Below are 12,758 nucleotides of genomic sequence, written 5' to 3' on the forward strand. Positions count from 1 at the left end.
CACGTGAAAGCTATAGAGGTGTGTCAGGGACAGAGAACATATTGAGAGAGAAAATGTGGTTTCCAAGACCTGGATAGTCAAGTAGAGGAAATTGTACGAACATGTCATTTATGTCAATGCACTACAAAAGGAAGAGTAATGGGAGAACTACACATGTCCAGATTACCTGATGCTGTCTGATCTAGTGTGGCAGCAGATTTTTATGGGCCACTGGATTCTGAACATTATTTCATGGCCATTAATTGTGAATACTCTTGTTTTCCGATTGCAAAAGTAGTATCGTCAACGTCAGCTGTGCTTCCTATTCTTGATGACATTTTTTCTGCCAGGGAATACCAAATGTGTTGAAAACAGATAATGGGTAACATTTCAGTGCAAATTACTTTAAAAAGTTAATGGATTACTTAGGAATAACTGATAGAAGAGTTACGCCAATGTAGCCCCAAGCCATTGAAATGGTGAAAAGGTTAATGGCTACCATTAAAAAAGCTGTATAAAGAGCAAAACAATGTCATATTTCAATAAATTAGGCATTAGGTCAAGTTTTGCGAGATCATAGAAATGCTCCTCATGGATCTACGGGAATATGCCCTTCTGAGTTGATGTTTTGGTCAGTCGAGGCAAACACGTTTGCCGCATCTTCCATCTGTTCCACCAAAAGATCACGCTTAAATCATAGAGAGAGATAGAGAAGCTAAAGCAAAAATTAAGCATTATGCTGATAGCAAGAAGAGCATTAATGACAAAGATTACAATGTAGGGGGATTTAGTATTAGTAAGGCATGTACAGATGAAGCTGGCCACACAGCTCCTTTGGAAGAGACAAAGGTTAATGGGATTGCAGTTACGGCAAAAAGTGGTAGCAGAATGATAACAAGACTAACGCCTTTTTTCAAAAATTTTATATAAGAGCTAATGAACAAGAAAATTTGCAATTTAGTGATCAACATATGGAACAAAAACCAGATTGGCTAACAGAACATTGTTGAATATTAATATGTGAGATTGGTCAGTAAAATGTTTGGTTTTCTGTTGTTATTTTTCTTATTCTTTTCCTTTGACCCTCCTCTTTCTTCTTGTTAGACCCTTTGTATTACACACACATTGAATTCAACACAACATACACATTAGATATATATTTTACAGTTATATGCAATTGTAGAACTCTCCCATTAGCAGCAGAACGGCTTCCACATATACGCACTATTTAGAGGTATTCGTAAAACCTAACATTCCCAAATATTGCATACCCCATACAGTTGCAATGGTCAAGAAATCACAGGTTCCGACTATGCTTCGTGATTTAGCCCCGCAGTCACTCACACGTTGCCCCTTCTGGTGGCACTTTGATTAAATTATTGGAACCACCTAAAGCGGAAGGACACGGTTACTGGATTTCATCCCTCCAGATTAGGCAGGATCACTATCCCTCCCGTAGGCAAAGGGCCATGAAACCGGAAGCTGGTGCACTTCTCAGTTGGAGAAATGTTTTCTCTACAGCAGAGGTGCAAGCTGCAGTTGCTCCAGGCAGTCAGCCAAGGGTGCCTACAAAGCACAACAAGACCTTTCGAATCCAGTCACGATATTCTCCACAATATCAAGCACTGCCGTCCTCCCAATCTGGAGGTCGGAGACAATCTAGGCTGCCAGCTCGGGTCCTGCGGACTCAGCCAACTTCCCCCAACACCCCTCAGACACCACACACTACAGAGTGCAAGTGAGCATAGGTTTCTGGCTGCAAGCATGTGTCCCTCAGACTCACAAACTTCCCCCACACTCCTTGAACTCCTCAAGTCCGGCACCCCAGGTGGCCGCTGGTCTTTACGAGTGCCCTCCTCTGCACAGTGTGAATACGGTGTACATCAGGATGGTCCTTGTCCCAACCAACGATCACTTCCACCCATTTCCGCTGCACCCTGCACAGTCCTAAGAGGTCTTATGGAAACGGGGAGATCCTTTCTGTCCCTGGGATCTCGTGGACAGGAGGCCAGCCAGCCGGCCCTTGGCGAGTGCTTAAGGACCACAACGGTTTGCAATTACCTGTAGGCCAGCAACGTCCACCAAGTGATAGTCCCCTTCCTAGAGCATGACCAGTCCCAGACCACCACAAGTCTGCGGATAATCCAGTTGCAGTCCCTTCTGCCACAGTAGTTCCTCTTGTCGATGTCCCAGCATCGAACCAGTGTAGTATGGTTTCAATCCCCAAAGTGTCTCTAACTCCTGAGACCAGAGCCCCAGTAGTTATACCCACAAAAGCCTTTGAAGATGAGATCAGTTCAAAAGGCCACATTTGAAATGCTTGAGCCCTCTCTACAGTCTATCCTGTCTACCATACTACCCTGGGATCAATATCTTTAGTGGGGCCAAGACCCTGCACCTTGGAATGCGGGTGCCAATTCCACCCCCACATATCAGTCGCAGGAAGACCCCTCAGAGTCAGAGATCTGTAGTTTCCCTTGAACCCTAGATTATGGCTGTCTCATCGGGAATGTACAGATGTAACTGGCCACCCAGCACCAGGAGGTGGACTGGAGACAGGCTGACAGGCACACAGAGCCACGAGCACGGAAAGGTCCCCTTTCCCAAAGTGATATGTCCATGTTAGTAATATCGAATCCACTCGCGCTACAAGAAAGGATTTGCCATTACCAACTCATCGATATCAAACACTACATTGCCACTCTTCTGCCCGTAGGAAATACAGCTAAATAGCCTTCCCACAAATCCCTCATGCTAATGCAATGTGAGAAGTAGGCCCCACTGTAATGATCACACCATCCAGAACCTTTCACTACTAGGGCAGGTAGCGCATACTCGCACATGCCCTACCTCTTCCCGACACCGCATCCTGTCCCCTGGGAGTACTCCAATATAGCAAGAGACATGCAGAACCATGACAAGTAGCTTTTTAAATACCAAGCAGAGCGAAAGTAACCCGCACACACAGACCCCGTCGTGGCAAACTGTGGCACGTTTGAAGAGCAACCTTCGTAGGTGGCACAACCAGTGCCGCAGGCCCACGGAGGAGCATTTGAGTTACATGCCTGTGGTTTATGTCTTACCCCTTCACAATGGACTTAGAGCTAACCCAAATCAGCCGATCATGTATACACTAATCACCAGTATGTATATGACGAGCACAGCGCTTTGGCACGGAATGGCAGTGTTAAAAGCGCTCAAAGTCCTAAGGCTAGCCCATAGATCAGTGGAAAACCAGGAGGGACAAAAGCAAAAAGTCGAGGGACAGCACCCTAGAAAAGGCCATTTCCAACACTTCTCTTTTCAAAAAAGGGGAGGACGGGGAAGCAATGTAATGATGTACTGTGGTGAAATAGAATGTTTGGGTTGAACGGTTGAAGGAAAATAGAATGCACACAGTTCAGTTTGTGAGAGAGCGCTGAAGGGAAGAGCACCAGTATACTGTGTCCTGAAGAAATGTATACAGAGGCTGTGCCGACTACGAGTTGATACTTGCTGCTATTACAGGGGTGATATTTCAGCAGCAAGGGCCAGGTGGCATCAGCAGTGTAACGATAATTGAGGGCCCCTGCACATACCTTCCAGGGGCCCCCTCCGGACTCTATCAGGAGCTCTCCTGCCAAAGTGCGGTATTGAGGGGGCCCCCTGGAGCTTGGGGCCCCTCTTGCCCTGGAGGGGCTGCGGGGGCCTTTGTTACGCCCCTGGGTGGCATAGTCACAACAGTGTGGACGGCAGATGAATGGCAGAACAGGAGGCACACCGAGATCCCTTCATCCATTATTATAACTGGGGGAGGATGTGGCTTAACAATTAGAGCGGCCAAACTTGAAGCTGGGGAACCATGTTCGAGTCTGGTGAAAGGCTCACACATCATGTGATTCTGGTCCCAGTACTTAAAAAACATGAATGTGTCCCTCTATAATGCAACTGTGCTCATGTAAAGTGCTCGGATACCTTCAGGTCAAGTTTGCGCTAGAAAAAAACTGCTAAAAAAAATCTGGTGTGAAACTGAATTGGTGCTGTCCAGGTGGAGAGGGTGGCCATTAAACATTTCATCTGTGTCTGGGTTTGAGTTCTAGTCCTTTTGTGTCTTTACTGACACGATTGCAGCACAGCGTTTCACTGGCCCCCGCCGTCATCTCGCGCGCAGCTCAAGCACAACTTTAGGAAATGTCAGTGGTTGCTGGTGGTGTGGCAAGGGCTGGCCTCGGCGAGTCGCTGCAGCGCTGGCTTCCCCGCAGCTTTGCGTGCTCACATTACAGCGCCTACACGCGACGCTTCGTCCAGTGCTCACGTTTAGGCACTGAGCGCCTTCGCTAGAATGTGCCCTCCCTGCTGACCCTCACTGAGACCCTCTCCGCCACTCCCCTCTCCGAGCAGCCCCTCCTTTCTTTCTTGACAAATGTTACGGCACAATCGGACATTTCCTTCTTTCCTTCCTGCAGGTTTCATTGCGTCAGAAGCCGACCAAGAAATCCCGAGGTAAATGGCATTTTAACTATTGTTTCTGGTGCCTGGCTGGGGGTTGGCGCGGGGTGGGGAGGGGCATAGCCTGCTTGCAGCAGTTTGGTTCTGTTGGCTGGGCACAGAGTGGCATCGGCTTGGCAGCTGTTCTAACGGGGCGGATTCCTTCTGGGTATGTTGGGGAAAGACAGCGGGTTTGAGAAGGGGATATTACGAGTGAGAAGAGGGAGAGAGATAAAGAGAGCGAATATAGAGAATGAAAGAGTGAGAGGGCGAGAGAAAACGAGTGAGGGTGCAGGAGGAGAGCACGAATGAAAACTAGAGCGAGCGAGATGAGCGAGAGAGAAGGATACGGGGCTGACAGATAAAAGTGCGTAAGAAATAGAGAAGAAGGGAAGTGACTGACAGAGAAAGAGGGAGAAAGAGAAGGGATTTCATAGAGAAATTGTGATAAAGGGACAGAAAGAGGCCAGGTTGATAAAGAGTGCGTATGCAGAAATTGAGAGAGAGCGACTGACAGAGAAAGAGTGCGAAAAAATAGATAGATTGAGATAAAACTTGTCAGACAGAAGCTGAGGCAGTCGGAGAGTGAGAGCGAGAGTAGCAAGCAGGTACAGAGCGGCGTAAAGCAGCAACAGGGCGGGGGAGACAGGTGGAAGAGAGGAAGGGCGGCATGGAGCTTTGGAAACAGAATAATAAAGACGAGTGAGAAAAAAGCTAAGAAAAAAGCTAAGAAATAAGTGAATGTTGTGCTAAACTGAGTCCAGAAATTATGGGACGTGGTAGACGGAGAGATGAGACGACTGGAAAACTGCACACCAGGGAGTAGAAAGCGTTTTCTCACTTTTAGACACGCACTCGTCTGTGACGGAGACAGTGCGTTCTCGCTGAAACAATTCAGGTGAGACGCTGCGTGTCCGGGTGATTGTGTGCGGTTTGTTGGAAGGGAATGTGTTTACCTTTAATTCTTGATCACTTGCGGTGAATGTCTCAATCCACCGCCATCATACAGTTACTACCAAGGGTATTAGTGTTCTACGACGGGCTGTCAATATTGCAGATAGCGGAACCGTGGCACAAAAAGATAAAATGATGTGCCCAAGATTACACAATAAGGGAAAATGGGGGCGCCGGGATTGGAGCTCAGGCTCACCTGGCGCGCGAACAGCTAGGAGAGGAAAGCTAGCTGCAAGAGGAAGATGTGTAGTGGGGCCATTCGGGCGCACCTTTCCTTTGTGCAGTAGGTGCAGCGGCACCAGGGCCAGAATCCTGGTGAATCCTGGTTACTGCTATATCTTACAAATCAAACACAATTTCCTTCCTTGCACCGGGGAACATGATACAGAGGCGAATAGCACAGCCACTTTCGGGGTGCAGGGATGCTCAGTATGTACAGGTGACGCTAGGCGGGGTGACCACTTCTAACCCGGTCTCTTGGCCCCGCAGGCAGCATTTTCTCCATGAGCCGGAGGAGGATCTCGTGCAAGGACCTGGGGCAGGCCGACTGCCAGGGCTGGCTCTACAAGAAGAAGGAGAAGGGGGCCTTCCTGGGCAACAAATGGAAGAAGTTCTGGTCCGTGCTGAAGGAGTCTGCGCTCTACTGGTACACCAGCCAGATGGTAAGTCCATGTGGAACTGGCACCCCCATGCCAAGCCTCCTCCCAAGCTTGCATCACTAATGTTACAGGTCATGCATCATAAAAGCAGACCACATAGCTGTGTGGTTGGGAAAACATGTCATACGTTCATCATCTGAAGTGATACATCAGTAGGAATAATTTACAACAGAGGTACTGGAATTATGCGGCAGGAGAAAATCAAATTATGCAGTATGGGTGACTTAATTATGTGGCAAGAAAAGCCAAATGATGCGGTGTAAAGCGAAACATTATGTGATAGTATTACTTCATTATTTTGTAATTGTTACACATGGTAACAATGTCTGGGCATAGATTTCACCTCATTTCCAATTTAATAACCAAATAAGGCAGCGTGCAACTGAAAGATGACTAGCCAACATTTGTGAAGGCTCTTCCACTGCTCAGGGACACTTGTCATCATGTGTTTAGAAAGTTTTGATCCGTTTGAACTGGATTTTTTTTGGGTGAAAATCTGCAGATTTTGCACCATATGAGTTATGTGGCAAATGCGGCAAATCCATAATAATGCGGAATTCAAGTGGCCCTAATTTACAGGCTGGGCTACCCAGTTGTGTAGCATCATGATTTTTTTTTTTGCAGCTGAGGGGACGAAGAGGGTGAGCCAAGGTTCAAGCCCTCCTAAATACGCCGAGGTCCCTGCAGAAGTGACGTGGTCGCAGGATCATGCGCCAGCTCCTGTGCTGGACTGTGGTTTATTTAGGTTGACCAGATGACCATAAAAAATTCTCCACTTTTTCCAGCTGGTGGGAAATACCAATAAGACTGTTCCCCTTAAAGTCACCATGTTGGTAACGTGGCCAGTTGCATTTTGGGTACTTCAGACTTAATGAATATCTTTGACTCTGCAAGAGTTTCGGCAACACTTATAAAACATTAGTTCATACAAGAAGAGTAGTATTGTATTGCATTGCATTGAATGTCAAGGAGCATTTTGATTTTGGTGAGTGATGGTAAAGAGACGCAACCCTCACACTCACCAGATTTCACAAATTTGCAAAATCTGAACCAGACAGACACAACAAATGGACTAATCAAGTGGTGCAAGAGGTGTGTTTTTGAGCCCATCGATCGTTGCAAATGCTTATTTTGCAGGGTGTGCATGGAAATTGGGGAGAGGTGTGGTGCAGCAGCCAGAGGAGCTACCTCCAGAGCTCGAGGCTCACGGTTCGATCCCCAGCGCCGGTAGCAGCTCAGCATCATGTGACTCTCCCCGACGGCCCCCATTACCTTGAAACCTTAAGGGGTGATATGTTCGCACTTTACAAATATAGATTATTATTACATTTCGTTTCAAAATGACTGCGCGAATGTGAATGCATGTAGTGTGTCCTGCTACGTGCTGTATAGACTTATCCTTGGTAGTGGATGAGTTAACCTGTTACCCACAGGCCCCTGCAGTGACTACAGTCTTAAAGTCTAATTGAAGATTGCAATAAGGACACAAACGCAGAGAAAATACGAATCTGATGGTCTCGTTTTTCCCAAAGCACTTGAACTTGGAGCTACAAAGCACCACATATTTATTCACATAAGGGATCTGAGCCACAGGGTGGGACCGTGATTTGCCTGGCATCTTGCACCATCAAGTGCAGGAGCCAGGATCAGGTTGTCCGTGCCCACAGCTGTCACACCAGCAACTAAACTCTATCCCCTCTTAAGGCAAACTCAAAGTCTATGGTCTGTAAAGCCTTGGGGCCTCATTGCAAGTTTGACGGTGCAGGAGTGGGACCTACCCTGCACCGCCAAACCATTGTTCGAACTGCTCGCCCGATTTGGAGTTTTCTCCTGTCTGGAGGGCAATTCTTTGGCATTCCCACAGCTGTGCCTATGAAATAGGCACCGCACTGAGAACATCAGAATCAGTACCTGCACAGCATGGACTGCTGCAGTCCAAGACGTCATGCACACTGGGGGCACAACATGTGCCCCCCTGCATGCACCCCATGGCGCATAGGCACATGTTTCCTCACGCCACACTTTTCATGGCGGTCGCACCACCATGAAAAGTGTGGCGATGAGGAAACTCTGAATATGCTTTGCGGGGCCGCAGCGGCCCACAAAGCTTGTGGCGGCCCCAAGACCCATGCGCCACCGCCAGGGATTTCAGATTTCTGGCAGTAGCGGTGGTCCCAGGGCGGCACGGCCACCCTGGTCGTAATAGGGCAGTAGGAAGACCGCCACCCCCGTGCCCCGTGAATCTGATGGTCCATGGACCACTGGACTTGTAATAAGCCCCTTAGAAATCCCCGCCCTACAAAATTTGGTTCAAACCCAACCTCTATCCTTCACCTACGTTAATGACACTGCTTTTACCCCATACAAGCTGCCCCGGTTAAAGTGGGCTCACTATTTCTTTAGTCACATTTCAATTTTTTACAGCTGAGAACATAAGAAATGTGATATGTCACACATTTAATAGTTGTCCTTTTCTGTGATAATAATGTTCTGTGTATACCACATCACTACAAGCAATATGTCAAATTCTACGATTGTTCAACGGAATATCGAAGCTAGGAATATAGTGATATATTAATATCATGGACAGAATATTGAATGACAAAATATCAAAAGATAAGTGGATATCAAGGAAGTATAGATTTACTATTCCCAACGGCAAATCTACATGCCATGATGATATATATATCGTTAAGGTACATACATGTGGAGTTAAGAGTGGAAAATCTATACTTCACTATCTTTCGATATTGCGTCCTTCCATATTGTGCCCATGATATTTTGTGCCATCGAGATTCCTACCTCGATATTCCAGGATCACATTGAATAAACAGAACATAATGATGTCTTTATTTGCTCTTCCATAAACATTTTCCCTCCTTCCTCTCCTTGTCACATACAAACCCTAAACCTACCTTCACGTCAGCAAAGTTTTGTCTATAGAGTTATGAATGCCTACCCTTCTGTATAGTAATCACCATTCCCTTTTTAGACGTTCCTCATTATCCACCAGAATGATTGCTCAATAGCAAATCGTTCACCAGTTATATTTTATTGTTATGTATCTCATTGTGAATTAATTGTGAAACACCACCCTATGCTCTATGGTGTTTCTTCCTTTCCCAGTCTCTTAATACCTGTAGCCCCCAGGACATAACCCCTAATCACCAGCCCTCTTGTGATCTGTGAAACACTTCGTTATTACTCCCAGGGATTCAGGATTGAGCCTTGGCCCAGAGTGGTGTACAATCATTGTTCATGTCCCCCTCTTTGTGAATGCACCCCAGACTTCTTCAAATGGTGACAATCTGCCATTCACCTTATGCACTATTCTCATAAGATGCTATTTTATGTATTTCATCTAGCCTGCCATTGTGTGTTGGTGCTAAGAGCGATTTCCAGGGTGTAGCATCTCTGTTTTAGTTGCCGCCAAAGCAGTGGCGACCCAGCTCTTAGAGCGGTGCGATATTGTCAGGAGGCCCATAACATTATACAGCATCACTATTCTGGCAGTCAGCAGGATTTTGACATTTAGTTCTGAAATCATTGTTTTCCATATGGATTTCCAGTTTCTTTCTAGGGATATACATTTCCATATCATATAAGCAATATTTCCTACCACATACGCATATTAACACAATTGCTACCAGAAAATAATTATTCCTATTAGAGCTGAATATAGACCAGAGCTAATTCTCCTAAATTCTTTCCATGTCATTAAATGCTGGAATATGGGGGATGTCAGAAGGGTACATTGTGCTTCACCCAATATTGCTTTAATACAGTGGGTTACTTCAAGTTACTCTGATGTTGGGATCGCCTCCCAGGGGAATCAGTCCTTCAGATGATCTCAATCCAGTCTTATTTACTTAGGGATCTATATTAACAGGGGACTGGAGAATACAGTACATGGGAATATAAAACTAGTGTTCAAAAGAATGAAAACAGGTTTTTTAAATGGTCTAAATTGCAGGTATCTCTGTGGAGCAAGAGTCAAATCATACCATAAACATGAACATCACCCACAGACTCATCTCTGTGTTTGGTCTATCGCTATTGAAATTGTCACAGGGATTATTAAAGTTATTTGAGAAAGAGACCACAACGTTCATATGGGAGTGAGTACGGATAGTCCTAGAATGACCAAGGGCTTTGCTTCAGGGCACCCCCCAATAAATGTATTTTCTACTAAATAGTTGGGTACAGGTGCTTTCAGTCAGGTATGGTGAGGTGTCTGTGGGATTTCAACAAGAATGCCACACACATCGACAAAAACGCAATCAAACTTTTCCCTCTCTGTTTTGAAAGTCTTCAACAATGTTGGTTATTATAAAAAATAAGGAGTTTTCACTCACTTTGGGGAATATGTACAACAAAATGTTGGAGCACAGAGCTGCGCCAAGTTTGGCAGCGCTCCGACATTTTCAAAATGCAGGGATGCGTCGTATTTACTACAACACGGTGCACCCCTGTGTTTTTGCTAGAGTTGGCGCTAAAATTAGCTGCCTAGTGCCAACGCAAGCACCCTTGCACCATAATGGAAGGGTGCCTGCGTTGCAGGGAATGATTGTTTATCCATAATGGCTATTTATTACTTCTATGTGGGCTGCAGAATGGAGCACACATAGAAGTAGCAAATTGTCATTATTTAACGATTGTTTGTGTGCAGGAAGGGACACCTTCCTGCATATAAACAATCATTTATGGCGTTTTGCTCTTTCTATGTGTGCTGCTGAATGAAAAAGAAAAAGCAAAGCAAAAATTAGAAGAAATAAAAGTATTTCTCCTCATGCGTCATTCTAACGCAATGTGTTGCAGTGGAATACCCGCAGCAACACCCATTGGCTTAACGCCACTCTGTAAATATGGAGCAGGGCTTTGCGCCACCGAAACATCATTAAAAGTGACGTTCCTGTTGCTCAATGCCCTTGAAAATATGCCTCTTAGTATCCCTACTAATCCGCAGTCATCTCCCTTTCCACTGCCCCTTTAGCCCCTGTCATGCACCCTGTTTGCTGTATATTGTATTTTAACATTATATGCCAACGCCACTGTTGGATAATCTGAAGCTCACACCCCCTCAATCTCACTGACCAAGCCACGCCCCGAGGATGACCAATTCTAAGCTACATGCTGATACAAGAGCCGATGATTGGTGCCTCCCAGACATGGAATCTTATTGGCTAGTTCATCAGTTAGCTGCAGCCCTGAATATGCTGAAAATGCACAGGGGCACCCCTGCATGGGTTCACATAGAAGAGCATATTCTGAACTGGACAGGAGGCTTGATGGTGCTTTACACTGACCATGCCAACGCCAAAATTAACAACAGTTCCATGCTGCAAGGAACAGGGCACAACCGCAGTTACACCCAAAAGAGCTCCTAAGGTGCAACAGGAAAATAAATACTAGTTGGTGAGAATGAGGTTGACTGGTCGGTATGGAGTGAAAGAAGATACAATACTTCGATGATCTTGTATCGAAGAGAGGCTTACCCCTTTCATATCATCCACCACACGTGGTTAGCAACCGAAAGCACACCACATAACCACTAAAGTGTACACAGTCTTTGTAGTTTACACTTTGCAGATTCTGGGCAATTAATAATTTATTTGCTCAGTATAGCGCTACTCTGCCTTACGGCTAGAGCGGTCGACCTCGAAGCTGGGGAACAAGGTTCTAGTCTCGGCAGCGACACTCAACATCCTGTGATTCTGGGCAAATCACTTAATCTCCCTGTGCCTAACAAAAATGAATGTGTCCATCTGTAACTAAACTGGTGCTCATGTAAAGCGCTCTGATACCTTCAGGTCTAGTTTGCGCAATATATAAAAAATAAAGTGTTAGTAATTTTGTGTGGACCCCTTGGAGGCCCCCTGTGTTTCGAGGCTGATGATGCAGTTTGTCAACAGGAAAGTTGATGACTTGGCTCAGTGGCTTAAACCACCCTCCCACCGAACAAAAGATAGTTTTTAAAATATCTGTACTTTTGACAAAATCTTTATTCTGCCATCTCTGTGCCACTTCCTGAACGCTTGGTGCTTATCAGGGAGAGGCCTAGACGTTTTCGTTTGTTCTTCAGAGACTGTGTTGCCACTTTATTCTGAGAAAAAAGCCTTTACATGTGTAAAAGCTTTTTCCTCATAGTGTTTTGACCTTGGTTGGTGGGCCTGAAGTACTCATATATTTTTTTTTTGTAAAGAGGCTGAACCGCCTTAGACTGTTCTGCTGTGCCAAGGGCGCTGCCATGTTATCTGGGTGCAGCAGGAAAAAGCTGCCATGTACCAGACATCCCATAGTCACTGACACCATGGGCTATCCATGCTTTTCCACACTGTTTTTTCCAGGGAAAATCGTGGGGAATGATAGCAGTTTTTCAAATTTTAAAGAGAGACAGCTATCTCAGAGGGGGATGTTTGGTTGAGTGCCCACTTCCACGCAGGCACTCTCGAGACTGCTCTTAAAGGAAGCCGTAACAGGAATTGAGCCCCAAGACCACTATAACCTATTGTGAGACCACCCTTTACAGCAGGTGAGAGAAGGGACTACCAGAAACCTAGAAATCTGGAATGTATGCTGTGCGTCTATATACACATGTTAGTAATAAGCAGTGCTAGAAATGGGGAATAACTGACCCCGGGATTCCATGCTTAACCGTGGCATAGGTACCATTCAATGGCCAGGAATCTATCCATGTAT

At 45.8% G+C, this 12,758-nt stretch overlaps 1 protein-coding gene across 8 annotated transcripts in view; it reads left to right on the forward strand.

Annotated features, from left to right (window-relative positions):
- Nucleotides 1–12,758, forward strand: part of IPCEF1 (interaction protein for cytohesin exchange factors 1) — an 844,548-nt gene that overhangs the window by 458,648 nt on the left and 373,142 nt on the right. For 6 of the 8 annotated variants that reach the window (XM_085611547.1, XM_085611538.1, XM_085611539.1 and 3 more), the window contains 2 exons: nt 4,425–4,461; nt 5,890–6,062. In XM_085611547.1, coding sequence (XP_085467673.1) covers nt 4,425–4,461; nt 5,890–6,062 — 210 coding nt within the window. Of the gene's footprint in view, nt 1–4,424; nt 4,462–4,542; nt 4,616–4,635; nt 5,345–5,889; nt 6,063–12,758 lie in introns of those variants that run through there. The other 2 variants (XM_085611544.1, XM_085611545.1) reach the window with 2 other exon arrangements.

This window comes from Triturus cristatus, chromosome 6 (genome assembly GCF_964204655.1).
Source record: "Triturus cristatus chromosome 6, aTriCri1.1, whole genome shotgun sequence".
In the NCBI taxonomy this organism is placed as follows: domain Eukaryota; kingdom Metazoa; phylum Chordata; class Amphibia; order Caudata; family Salamandridae; genus Triturus; species Triturus cristatus.